This window comes from Eptesicus fuscus, chromosome 13 (genome assembly GCF_027574615.1).
Source record: "Eptesicus fuscus isolate TK198812 chromosome 13, DD_ASM_mEF_20220401, whole genome shotgun sequence".
NCBI classification, from domain to species: Eukaryota; Metazoa; Chordata; class Mammalia; order Chiroptera; family Vespertilionidae; genus Eptesicus; species Eptesicus fuscus.
Window position 1 is genome coordinate 62,977,762 of NC_072485.1, and position 14,654 is coordinate 62,992,415.

A 14,654-nucleotide genomic window follows, 5' to 3' on the forward strand; every position below is an offset into this window, starting at 1 on the left:
GAAAAGGAATCCAAAAATATGAAGACAGTGTAAGGGGCCTCTGGGACAACTTCAAGCGTACCAACATTATGGGGGTGCCAGAAGAAGAGAGAGAGCAAGATATTGAAAACCTATTTGAAGAAATAATGACAGAAAACTTCCCCTACCTGGTGAAAGAAATAGACTTACAAGTCCAGGAAACACAAAGAGTGCCAAACAAGAGGAATCCAAAGAAGACCAAACCAGAACACATCATAATTAAAATGCCAAGGGCTTAAGACAAAGAGAGAATCTTAAAAGCAGCAAGAGAAAAGCAGTTAGTTACCTACAAAGGAATGCCCATAGGACTGTTAGCTGATTTCTTAACAGAAAGTATGCAGAGACCAGAAGGGAGTGGCAAGAAATATTCAAATGATGAATAGCAAGGACCTATAACCAAGATTACTCTACCCAGCAAAGCTATCATTCAGAATTGAAGGACAGATAAAGAGTTTCACAGATAAGAAAAAGCTAAAGGAGTTCATCACCACCAAAATAGTATTAATATGAAATGTTGAAGCATATTCTTTAAGAAGAAGAAAAACAAAAAGATAAAAAATATGAACAACAAAATGTCAACAGATACATACCTAACAACAACTGAATCTAAAAATCAAAATAAACAAATAAGAAATCTAATGAACAGAATAAACTGGTAAATAAAATAGAATCAGAGGCATGGAAATGAACAAACTGCTGATTCTCAGAGGGAGGGGGATTGGGAAGAGATTAAACAAAGATCTTATATGCATTTATGCATTACCTATGGACACAGACAATAGGGTGGTGAAGGCCTGGGGTGTGATGGTAACTGGGTTGAGGGGGGTAAGAGGGGGGGGGAAGAGGGACATCTGTAATACTCTTAAAAGTATATTAAAAAATAAATCTCCTTTGTCATTTAATGTAAACTGATCATGGGAATGACCTGCCATCATATTCACAATCCCACCCCACACTCAAGAAGAAAGAATTATACCAGGTATATACTATATACCAGGGGGTAGGAATCTTGGAGACCATATTAAATGTCTACCTATCATGCTAGCCATTTATTTACCCAGGTTTTATGACCCATTTTTTAGATAATGGATAATAAGATTTAGATCCAGATATTTTATTTTCTGGATAATTCTAATGTAATCACTTAAGATTAAATTTTGACATCATCCAAGATATTTAACGGAATGTGCCACAAATGCTGATGGGAAAATCCAAAGTGGAACTTGAAAAATGCTTTGAGATTATACATTATTTTAAAGGGGGTTGAGGGAGGCATTCACTTGGATGTAAATGTTCTGGTATGTTTTAAAAAAACATCTACATTACTGCTGAGTTAGTTTACAGTCAGTTATTGAGAAAAAAAGATGTTTTCTTTTAGCAATTTGAATAATTTATTAGAAATTAGATAATAAAAAAGATCAAAGAACAAATGTGGTTATGTGAGTTTATATGCTTAGGGGAAGATGAATTAAAACACCAAAATTTAACCTTGAATCAGTGTGAGTAAAAACTATCATTTAATTAAAATTTATCAAACTTTAGGCAAATAAATCTTTTTTAAAAATATATTTTATTGATTTTTTAACAGAGAGGAAGGGAGAGGGATAGAGAGTTAGAAACATCGATGAGAGAGAAACATCGATCAGCTGCCTCCTGCACACACCCCACTGGGGATGTACCCACAACTGAGGTATATGCCCTTAACCGGAATCGAACCTGGGACCCTTCAGTCCACAGGCTGACACTCTATCCACTTAGCCAAACCGGTTAGAGCGGCAAATAAATCTTTTAGACAACTTCTACATATGATACAATGGATATGATAAATCACAAAATTATAAAAGCATATTAATAAATTAATTAAGCCTTTATTCTTTTCTCAAACAGTACTGTACCTCATCTACATGTCGGCTTTCCACTATAACCAAACAGATTATCAGGGACAGATCTTATACATTGTGGAATTTACAAGCCCCTTGATAACCCAGGCTAGTATTTAATTATGCTTTACTCTTTGATTTTTATTTAATCTAATTTATAATTTTTGCTTCACAAAGCAATAACCAAGTAAAGATGTGAGGTCTAAAAGCATAAGAAAATATATTCAGGGAGCAATATAGATACAGCAGATAAAATAGACTGTGACTAGATTTAAGGGTATGCCTCTAATTTTGACAGGGTCAATTTTTCTTCTCATTTCCTTGGCTTTTACAGCATTAGTGAATTTTAATGGATTTTTATAGTGATTTGAGTAAAACTCCTAATAAAGTCATACTTGTTGATTTCATCTTCAAGGACTTCTACCAATTGCTGTTGCTCGTTGCTCCCTGTAATATCCCTCAGCTATAACTGCACCTCATTGCCTTCCATCGTTCTTATCTGTATGCCTTATTGCCAATGGTGTTCACTCAACAGATCTGTACCCATTATTGTACATCTTTCAGTAAAGTAAATATTTAATAAATGTTAACCTGAACTCAGTGCTTATGTTTTCTAGAAACCTCTTTCATAATTGTCTAGTAGAAGAGATAAATGTTAAACAAATGGTCACACATATAAATTTATAATTACTGTGAAGGAAAAGTCTTGGTTCTATCAGGAAAAAATTCAGGGGTTAGGGGTATAGAGAAGGATTTAACAAAACTGTTCAAGCTGATAAGACACATAAAAGGAGTTAACCCCACCAGACCTCGTCAATCCTTATTCTAAATCATTCTGCCCAAGTCCTGTGTATGAACTGATATACTGATTTGCATACTGATATGTTTGCTTTGTGATTTCAGATGATTTCATATCCCATTCTGCAAGAATAAGATCCTTGTTTTACATATTTTTCACTTCCACAGGAACTCAACCAGATTGATATGCAGGAATTATTCTTTGATAATTATGCCATAGTGTAAAAATGCAACTGACAAGAAACAAACACAATTTATGAAATAAAATATGCTAAAGCTCAAGCCAAGAGTTATGTCAGGTAATGCTCATTTTATCTCAGTCATTTCCCTGAATTTCCTTAGATGAAAACAGTCAACTACATTTGAGTATTCAACCTCTTTATATGCTCATGGAAAGTACCCCCTGATCAGCTCCAGGGGAGGAATCCTTAATGGTCTAACACTAATGATGGTAACTTCATTTCCCTTGCAGGCTATGTAATCAACTTCTGATTCCATTTTGGCCAATGGGACATTCGAGAAGACTTCTGGGGAGTTTTTTGTTTTGTTTTGTTTTTTGCCATAATGAAAAAGAGATGTAAATGATCAAACATTGATCTTCTTATTGGACATTGTTGCGTGAACCTGTGATGAGCTATCTTGTGAGTAGGAAGAGTCAAAACCAATGATCTAGCCAATATTCTGAGGATGGCAGTGGGAAAGTTACATAGGGCCATGCTCTTTGATAACATGCCGAACCACTGAACTTAACCCTAGAATTGCCCTGCCTCTGAAGTTCCTGTTATGTGAGATAATGACTATTCCTCATTTTAATAGTCAGTTTCAGTTTCCTATTACTTTCTAATAGTAGCCTAACTTACACAATCAACTTTCTAATCATGGTTGCTTTACTTTTAGCTTTATTCAAAATCTACAAATTTTGAATACTTTTATAATGAGTTAAAATATAAACTAATATGGTATTTTCTAAAAATTCTACCTTACTTAATAAGAAACATCTCACCGGAAATGTCAGAATAAGCATAAAATGACATAGAATTTTGTTAATTTTCTTCCTTTCTGAAGCAGAAAGCATCTTTGGTGAGTTTACATTTCTATGACAGTAATCTGCATGGGGCTAATAATTCTATTCATCAGTAGAAAGTGTGGCTACTTTGACAGAACATGGCTCAATAACAACCATGCAGCTCTAAGTTATCACACAGTTTGGATGTGAATGCAACAGCAGGATAATGACAGTTGCCAAGGATTTGTACTTGCTGTCGCTTCATACCAGTGTTGCCTGTCAAAGTGTCTCTTTTTCTTATACAGAAGCCATAGAATTTTTATGGATAGCAATTACTTACAATATACAATGAAGTACATCAAATCTAACAACCACTCTTTAGCCCGTCATTATTTGGTAGTCTCTTTGTTAAATGTAGTCAACCATTTTCATCTAAATTATTTATTTATACTGTATATTTGACAAGCATATATTTCTTGCTTTATATTTTTATAGCATTTAAACCTTCCTAAAGAGTTATTTTTTAATACTGTTATTTTAAAAACTTATCTTTATCCTATTACCATTCTAATGATAATTAAACTCTCTAATTGAAATAAATACAAATAAGAAAATGTAAACATAAAGAAAAATGACCCTAAGTACATTTAAGAACAAAGCATCATCTTAAAATACTGGAATACAATCAATAAGAGAAATAACCCCACATATGTGTGATGAATGGAAACTTGTATAAAATCTCTGGAGAACATAAAGCACAGAGATTTCATTAAACTTCATCCTACCCTTGCCCAAACTTGAAAATTAATAACCTCTAAAGATATAAATAACATTCTACAACTGTTAGATAAAATGTATTTTAAACATCATAGAAAGTTAATAATAAAAGTGAATAATTCACACATATTTTATTTTCAACACTAGAGGAACTATAATTCTAGTTTGGCCTAGAGATGTTGGTAGGGGTATCCCAATTGATATGTCAGGACATAAATCAGCCCACCCACAGGAAAAAAAAAAATCTGTGTGTGCAAAAGTGCAATGGAATAAAAATAAGGTATATTTGAAATCTAAAACTGGGGGAGGTTTATAGATATTATATATCACTTTTCCTGAGGCAATTAAAATTTTCAAAAAGAAACAATTAGTCTTTTGACATTTTTAAAGGAAATAATGTGTGAATGTTTAGATCTGTAAAATCTAAAAAAGCGTAATTTGTTGGGTAATGGGGGCTGAAAACAGTGGAGGTGCTGCCTTGCTTCATTCACTATTGCGGTCCCCCTTTATTTCTTCCTGCTATCCATTCCATGGAAACACCTGACAGCTCATCGTTGGAATACTGAAATTAGGCGATATAACCAAGAGTTTATATTTTAAAAAAGACTCTAAGACCCATTTCGATTAAAAATATCCAAGATAACTAAAATGACATATAAAGTGAGTGAATGAATTAGGCAGTTAGTCTCCTTGAAATCAAGATTACTAGTAAAAGGATGTAATGAGCCCGGCCAGCGTTGCTCAGTGGTTTATCATTGACTTATGAACCAGGAGGTCACAGTTTGACCCTGACCAGGTTATGGGCTGGATCCCCACTGTGGGGCATGAAGGAGGCAGCTGACCAATGATTCTCTCTCATCATTGATGTTTCTATCTCTCTCACTCTCCCTTCCTGTCTGAAATCAATACAATATATATATATTTTAAAATAGGATGTAATGGATAAAAATCTATGAAATTGCATGATCATCAGCTAAAAATCATTAAAACAAAATATTTTATATGTGAGATAGAGATGTTTTTTACAACATTCTCTTAATTTAATTTATTTTTTCATATATTTGTATTGATTTCAGAGTGGAAGGGAGAGGGGAAGAGAGATAGAAACATCAATGACAAGAGAAAATCATTGATTGGCTGCCTCCTGCATGCCCCTACTAGGGATTGAGCCCAAAACCTGGGTATGTGCCCTGACTGGAATCAAACTGTGACCTCCTGGTTCATAGGTCGATGCTCAAACACTGAACCACACCAACCAGGCCATTCTCTTAATTTTAAAATGCTATTTTATTTTAAAATCTTCCACGCATCATTTGGAGACATTTTCTATAAATATGGCACAATTATCCTTAGATACTTGTGACCAATAATGACTGATAATATATTCCATTTGTGTCACCTGGAATACATCAGACTACAGCTGGGTAGGAAAAGTTTCCTATTGTGCTGCTTTCCTGGAAGTTGCCACAGGAATGAGGCTAGACTTGTCCAGTCATCCGACCTCTTAGTGGTAAGTCAGGAAATGGCAAGATCGGACCTTTGGCACAGTATGTCAAACTCATTTATTGTGTTGGAGTTAGTTTTTTGGGGGGAGGGATCTTGGCACAGCAGTTTTCACTCTGTTACAAATAAATGAGCAGAGAGTGATAGAGGAAAAACAATGGAAGAATACAAGAAAGAGAAAAGAAGAGTGGATGATCCTATCTAATAAAAGAGAAACATGCAAATTGACCGTACCTCTGCTAAGCCCACAAGCCACGCCCACCAGCCAATCAGGAGCGAGTATGCAAATTAACCCAACAAATATGGTGGCAGCCATGGAGCTGGAGCAAGCACTAAGCTTGGGTTGCCCCCAGAAATGAAGGAAACCAAGCTTCCCGCCCGCCCTGGCCAGCCCTGGCCTCTGCTCAAGGTTACAAAGTTTCGAAGATAAATAAATTTCAACAAAAATGGCAGCAGCCATGGAGCTGGAGAGAGCAAGACGCTTGGGGTGCCCCCGGTGATGGAGGAAGCCAAGCTTCCCACCCGCCCTGGTCTGCCCTGGCCTCTGCTCAAGGCTACAAAGTTTCAATTATAGAAGATAAATAAATCCCAGATACCAGGGCCTCCGCTTGGGTCGCCAGGAGGCGAGGATGGCCTGCAAACTGCCACAGGCCCCTTGCCCAGGCCGCCACACACCCCAAGGGAACCCCCACCCTGATCCGGACACCCATCAGGGCAAACCAGCTGGCCCCCACCCATGCACCAAGCCTCTATCCTATGTAATAAAAGAGTAATATGCAAATTGACCATCACTCCAACACACAAGATGGCTGCCCCCATGTGGTCAAAGATGCCTGCCCCCATGTGGATACAAGATGGCCACCACAAGATGGCCAGCAGGGGAGGACAGTTGGGAGGGACCAGGTCGGCAGAGGAGGGAAGTTGGGGGCAACCGGGCCTACAGGGAAGGGCAGTTGGGGGTGACCGGGCCTGCAGGGAAGGGCAGTTGGGGGGGACCCAGGCCTGCAGGGGAGAGCAGTTGGAGGGGACCAGGCCTGCAGAGGAGGGTAGTTAGGGGCAATCAGGCTGACAGGTGAGCAGTTAGGCATCAACCAGGCTGGCAGGGAAGTGGTTAGGGGGTGATCAGGCTGGCAGGCAGAAGTGGTTAGGGGCAATCAGGAAGACAGGCAGGTGAGCAGTTGGGAGCCAGCAGTCCTGGATTGTGAGAGGGATCCCAGATTGGAGAGGGTGCAGGCTGGACTGAGGGACACCCCCCACCCCCATGCACAAATTTCATGCACCGGGCCTATAGTGTAAATATAATAAAGAGTAAATTAATAGCATCAGATAATAACATGAAAGTAAAGTGACTGATTACTGTATGGTTGCAATGAATGAATTTAATATATGTGGGCATATTTTATCAATTGCACAATGTGTTAATTAGTGAAGAAAAGCACAATCTCTGTGATATAAGTAAAGGGACAACAAATTGATTATATTTTAATAATTATTTCTCATGAAAATATCACAAAGATGGTGAAAGTGAGGTGGCAAAGAAAACAAAATGAGACAAGAGCCTGGCTGGTGTGACTCAGTGGTTGAACGTTGACCTATGAACCAGGTGGTCACGGTTGATTCCCCATCAGGGTACATGCCCAGTTTGCAGGCTTAATCCCTAGTGTGGGTCATGCAGGAGGCAGCCGATCAATGATTCTCATCATTGATGTTTCTACCTCTCTCCTCTCTCTTCCTCTCTGAAATCAATAAGAAATATATATTTAAAAAAAAGATGAGGCAAGAAAAGTTTTGACAGCAATTTGGAAAATGTCTTTACTCATAGAGAAAATTGCCTCTCTCTGATAATCATATTAGTACAAACAGATCTTAGATTACCATTAGCCTTTATGAACTTGACTCTTTTCAGGTTGAAATTCATTATTTTCTTTTTTATTAAAAAAAAGACCTTTGGGCCTTGTCCTTGGCTTTCCATTCGATTACTGAGAAGAGAGTTAGTTACTTCACTTTCTAGGTAACAGGCAATAGTGACAGAAAAGAAGTTTGGATTCAGACAAAGTAGAAGCACTGTGTAAATAATCTCATACAACTGCAAATATTCCTCACAGCTCAGAGAAATAAGGCAAAACAAAATTAGCTGAAAGTTTAGATTTCATTTTCATCTAAACTTAGTGACAAAACACAAAAACTATCAAACCATTCCAAGATACACATACGATCTAGCATTTCTATAAGATTAACATAATCTTAATTTATGAACATATTCTTTAATGCTCTTATAGTTCACATTTTCCATTTAACATAAAGACTATTTCATCACAGTTAGCCAACCAATAGTTTATCAATACCCGACAGACACTTTTTTGCTCTCTCACTTTCTAATAGAGAAAAACAAAGGAAAAATACTTTTGTCTCCTCTGCTTTATATTTCCGGGAAGTGTGGTAGAATATACAGTAATAGTTAAGAGCTCTGGCTGTGGACGTAGATCAGTATGGATTCAAGTAGAGAATTACCTTCTCTACTTCCCAGCTGTGTAATCTTGGCTAAGTTAACTAACTTCTCTAGGTCTTTGTTTCCTCACAGGTAAAATGGAGATGTTTAAAATATTATCTGTCTTACATTCCTCCCAGGGTTGTTTTGAGAACTAAATAGGTATAATTCAACTTAGCTAGCACATAGTAAATCTTATCTTCCCTGCCATTATTGTTATTATCATTGTACTACCTGTCCTAGTCAAGACTCCTATGATATGTGTTAATTGCATCAGCTATCTTTTACTTCCCATAAAACAGAAAAAACTTGAAGGACTCTAACCCAGGAAACAATCTTCATAGCCCATCACATCTCTAACTTATTATTGACATCATAATCTCCACCAAATCTTGAGCATTTACAAAGACAACACTCTAGAAGTACTTTTAAATCCCCTTCAGAATTCAGTTTAAGCTGCTGAAATAATATTCTTACCTTGGTAAATGATTTGAACTATATTTGTCAATTGAGTGAATGGTATCCCCATTGAAAGTGCCTTCAGAGTTGCTTTGCTGTGATTCCTTCATGGCTTTAGTCAAGGATGATGAAGAAGAATGAGAAAGTGATGCTCTGTGATCTTCTGTTTCTATTTTTGCCACTTTCGCCTAAGAATAAGGAAGAATGTTATTCAATGTAAAATGTAAAATCCTCCGGGGTTATAAATTGAGGCTGGGCATTAATCACAATCTACTTCTCATTATGTTCTAGACTATGCAACAGTTGCTAAATGTGAAATCTTGTTAGAAATGAACAGAGATGAGAACCCAAGAAAGACAAAATTATAGATCTAAATCATTTGGTATAATCCTACTTAAGAAAAATATGATAATTGGTTGCAAAGTATTTTAATTTTTGTTTGTTAAAAAATCGCTTATTATACAAACAAACTTAACACGAGGAATATGTTACTGAAAAGTGCAGTACAACACATTTTTTTTTTGGTCTGTCTGCATCCTTTCCTCTTTGGAAGCTAGCTTCCTCCTGATTCTCATGGAACTGTATATTACGGAGCTTTGTTTCCCAGGCAGAGAAGTGAGTGTGTCCAAGGCTAGCCAAAGTGCCTTCTCCAGACACAGCAATTGCTACCTCAGAGTCTCCATGAAGAAAACAAAGTAGTGCTCTGTTCTCTTGGAATGCTAGCCTTAAGAACAACATATGAAGCCAAAGCAGATGAAAGCAAAAGTGAGAAATGGAGAGAGATTAAAAAGTGAGATTCCTGATGACAACATTTAAATCCCTGAAAAACCACATCTCTTGAGTTTACTGTGTATGTAAGCCAATTTTTTTTTCTTAAGCTAGAGGCTGGGATTCTCTTATTTGCAGCCTAGAAATCTTAAGTAACACACACCACAGACAACCTAAAATTTCTTAAGACCAAAACAATATGCCCATAAGAAATGATATCAAAGAATGTTATAGGTTCCTTTCCAAGGTATAATCAGCCACTCACAATGCTGATAAACATGGCTACAAAATCTCATCTCCAGAGTCCCCAAGTTACATGATATACCACTACTAAGGGAAGGAAATAACTGTAAGGTAGTAAAAATATACTTCTACCTTTTAACCACTATTCTGTGATAAAAGCATTCATTCATCCACAGATCATTTATTGAGACCTACAATGTAGTTGGCTTGTTCAGGCACTTAGAATTTTTTAGTGAACAAAGAAAGAAAAAGTACCATTTTGGAACTTACATTCTAGGGTAGGCAGATGATAAGTAATAGATACAAGAAATAAGTAAATTGTTAAGATATTAGGTGATAAATGCTACGGAAAATAATTGGTCCAGGAAGGTAGGCTAGGAGCATGGAAATGGAGGGAATTGCAATTTTTAAATAGATTTGTCAGCACAGGCCTAATTGAGGTGGTAATATCTACACAAAGACACAAAAATGGTAAGGAGTTAGCCTTACAATATCCAGGAGTGAGAAAGCCCTAAGGTGGGTATATCCTGCAGGTGTGAGGAGTAGGGAGAATGGATGAATAAGAGGGAATGCAGTTGGGATGAGGGCAGAAAGGCCACGGAGGGGGTAGAGATAACATGAGTCCTTGCCAGACACTGTTAGAATTTTGAGTGAATTAGAGAGCCCATGGCATGTTCGGAGCAGGAGAATAATATAAAATGTTTTTAAAAAGAAAGTTTTCGCTGCTTTGTTAAGAACACATCAAATATATCAAAATAACTGCATTTCAATGCCCTGATTTGTCCATATATTAACATCTTCTAATATTTTCATAAATTCTTTGTGGTAGAAACTGCCAACTGTTTGCCAATATCCATTCCTTCCTTCTTCTATGATACTGGAATCCCTGATTTTTAACTGAGGCTAAGAACTGGAGCCATAAAGACCTTCCTTAAGCACAGACCCATAGAGCCAGTCAGATGATGGATGCAAAGAGATTATCAGTGATGATGTGGGTCATCAAGAACCTATAGCAACCCTAGCAACACGAACACCACCAGCAGCATCAACAGACACACCGACCACTGCCAGGGCTCTTCTTCATTTGGGAGCGGGCATCTGGAGGATTTCCCTTTTTAACTGTGATTAACTCCTACAGTTCTTAGATAATTTGCAAGACACTGGGAGCCCAAAGACTATGATGCTAGACTTGCTGCTAAAGAACTATAATTTATACTCACATGGATAATGGAGGCTTACAGACCTATAGCACGTAAGAAAAAATGTCTTTCTCTGCCACTTACTAGTTACTTAACCTTGGGTATTATAACCTTTCTGAGCTTCAGTTCTTTCATTTGTAAAATTGGGTTATCCTCATGTTTATGAGGATTAAATAAAATAGTGAACGTGAAAGCATTTGGTACAGTGCTTGGCACATGGTAGATATTGAAAAAATGTTAGATAAATCTGAATCTATATCAAGATAAGACAAGTTTAATAGATAAGTTCTTTCTACATCATTTAATAAGAGAAGTACTTTTATCTACCCAGCACTGTTCTGGTATTCCAAGTGGAGACCATAGGGCTGTTGGCCTTCACACTCTCCCTCCCCATTCAAGCTTCTCACAATAGGAGGTCTGAGGTTCTCTTCTCAGGCTCCCATAACAACCACTGCCTGTTCAAATCTTTCATAGGTCACGTTCTTCCTAATTGGGGAATGCTTATAAGTGAAAAATCCAGCTGTGTATAGCAAGGCAAAATTATATGATTAGAGAGTAAATCACCTTGAAGTACAGAATCCCTTGAATGTCCTGGTGTGTTTATTATAGAATCCAATTATTTAAAATCCAAAAATAAAATTTGCTCGGAACTATTCAAAAATATCTCTTGATATAGAGCAATAGTTTTAATTTTTACTTATGCATGATAGCAATCCTAATCGTCACTGAAGGTGGTAATCATTTTAGTGATGGGTATAGTTTTTTGGGTTTTGTTTTCTTTTTTTTTAATGTAAAATAGTTTCGGGATGCATTTAGGTGAAACGCGCTACATAAGTGTGAAATCATTACCATAATTAATTGCAATATTTCTTCTATACTATTACCATAAAAACAGTGTCATCTTCACTAAAAGTAGAACCTGTTAACAGGTTAAGCAGAATACAATAGGTTTTCAGATACTATTCCTGCACATTACTAATTAAATGAGAACTACTTTTAAATAGAAATAAAAGAAATAAAAAGTGTTAATGTTAATTTGACTGACACTAAATAATATGATACTCTAGTAGAGTACAGAAAAAGGCACTGCCTGGTGCTTTGTTAACCCATGCATAGTCTATTCACTACCACAGTGGAAAAACAGTGTTTTTCTTTACTTCCTTCTCTTAATAATTCACATGAAGATAAGCTCTCCTCTCTTGGCCAGGCCTAGATCTGCTCTTTCACCCTTTTTTTTAAAAAAGGCATTCAAGTACACAGTGGTTCGGAGCCTGGACTCTGAAGCCACCATGTCCCTACCCACTTATTAGCTGTGACACTTGGACAAGTCACATAGTCTCTTTGTGCATTAGTTTCTTCATCTATATAAAGGGGTTAACAAGAGTAGCTCCTTCATAAAGTTGATGTGCTAAGCACACAGTAGGTACCAGGTGTCAGCTATTGAAAAAGAGGGGCTTGTTAGACTTCAAATTGGGGCACTAAGTACCAATAACAACCAGGATCTGGAGACTTTCCAAGGGGCATGTACATGTGGACAGTTTAAAGCAAGTCAATTTCCAGATCCTTGCTATATATATGTATATCCTTTCCTAAAATGCATCTGTCCAAGAAGCTGCCTGTCCCAACTGGAGTTTGCCCTTGTAAAATCTCTATTCTGTCAGTTTATAACAGAGAGAAAACTTTAAGTGTCCCCATCAAGCTATACCATTAACATATACATTTATAATAAATTTTACTTGGTACTTGGTAACTGGTTAATGAATATCGAAAAAATGATAATATATTCATGCTGCTTTGAATAACTGTGTACTAAATCAATTATAATAAAAATTCAATCCTGAGGAAAATTTTCAATACTTACAACCTTATGGTCACAAGGCATTTAAAAATTTATAGTTACTGTATGATAGAATGGCCTATACAAGACTTTCAAGCATAAAATATACAATTCAATGGAGAAATGTAGAAATATAAGTTTAAAAAGAAAAGAATGTAAAATTTCCAACTATTAAAGAACTTGTTAATGTTTTATTTTTCCTGTTGAAATTTCAGTGATAAATATTTTTGCAATACATATACCTGAGAAAGGGAGATGGTGGCATAGGCAAATGCCTGTACTCACCGCCACCACAACCACATCAAATTTACAACTAAAATACAGAACAACAATCATCCAGAACCACTGGAAAGCTGGCTGAATGGAAGTCCTACAACTAGAGAAGTAAAGAAGGAAGCACACTGAGACTGGTAGGAGGTATGGAGACGCAGAACGGGCTGGTCCGGCACCCACATGGGCTGCTTTTTTAATTTTTTAATCTGGAAGGGGATCATCTCTGCAGAGGCTGCCAGAGGAGAAGCAAGGGGTTCCAGCCCCACACCAGACCCCTCAGCCCAGGGTCCCAGAGCTGGAGAAAGAAGTCCCTACAGGCAGTAAAAATTAAAGGCTGTAAAGACCAACACAGATTGGGGCTCAGTGACACAGAGGCTGCTGGACACCCAGCGGTTCCTCTTAAAAGGCTGGCACCATGAACTGAACTTACAAGGTCCCACTTCCTCTGAGCTCCAGCACCAGGGCAAGGCTCTGGGGAACACAGACACATACGTGGAGGAATTGGATTGTCTGGCATCGGGGCAGGAACTCAGGGGCAACTTTCTCCCAGATGGAGGTGCTCAGAGGAATCATTGTTCCTATGCTGGAACCTCCCCAGTTGCAGGGCTCACTGGCAGCCATTTCTGCTTGTTCTGCTCCGTGATTCCTTAAGACCCAGCCACATCCAATTTTTACAACCCCACTCAAGCTGTGCACTGCAGCTTTTGTGTATGAATGGCTTGTCCTTACTCAGGCTAAAATCTCTCAAACAACTGCAGCTGGGTCAGGGAGCCCCAAACCTATCAATAAAAGGCACAAGACCCAGCACCAGTACCAGCCTGCCTTGCTTCACAGCTGAGCCTCATCTGGGCACTTCCAAACCCAATACAAAGAGAAGGAATCTGCAGATCTCTCTGTAGCTCCTGCTGGGTGGCCACAGGGAGTGGCTGACTTTGTACCTCCCGTTGGTGCAGGGGAGCATGTCTCCTGCCATCAACCTAAGAATCTGGTGCTCCAGGGAGAGAATGAGAGAGAGAGAGCATGTGCTTTTAAATTTAGGGGTAGATACATGCCTTGCTAGCCCTGATTGGTCCTTTCAAAAAATTCTGCCGTAATATCATTCTTGGGATTGGTTATATGCCTCACTGTCTCGTGATTGTTTATCTGCAAGCTACCTTTCTTAGCAGCATTCATACATTTTAAAGCCCTTGTCTCCCCCGTACCCTTCCTTCCCTGCACAGTTGGGTAGCCTTAGTAATTCTGACTAGCTGATGTCCAGGTTCTACTTCCTCTCCACCCCTATGGTCCCAATTCCTGACTACCTAGCTTCCTTTTGTCTCCTCACTATCATCTATCTATTTATCAAATATTTATCTACAATTATTTCCAGACTTTAATAAAGACATGTTGTTTGGATTCAAATGTT

The 14,654-nt window shown here is 37.8% G+C and overlaps 1 protein-coding gene across 1 annotated transcript in view; it reads right to left on the reverse strand.

Moving 5' to 3' along the window:
• Positions 1-14,654, reverse strand: part of DCDC1 (doublecortin domain containing 1) — a gene marked incomplete at its 3' end in the record, with an annotated part of 313,690 nt that overhangs the window by 286,045 nt on the left and 12,991 nt on the right. The window contains exon 2 of the mRNA XM_054725690.1: positions 8,948-9,117. Coding sequence (XP_054581665.1) covers positions 8,948-9,117 — 170 coding nt within the window. The remainder of the gene's footprint in view (positions 1-8,947; positions 9,118-14,654) is intronic.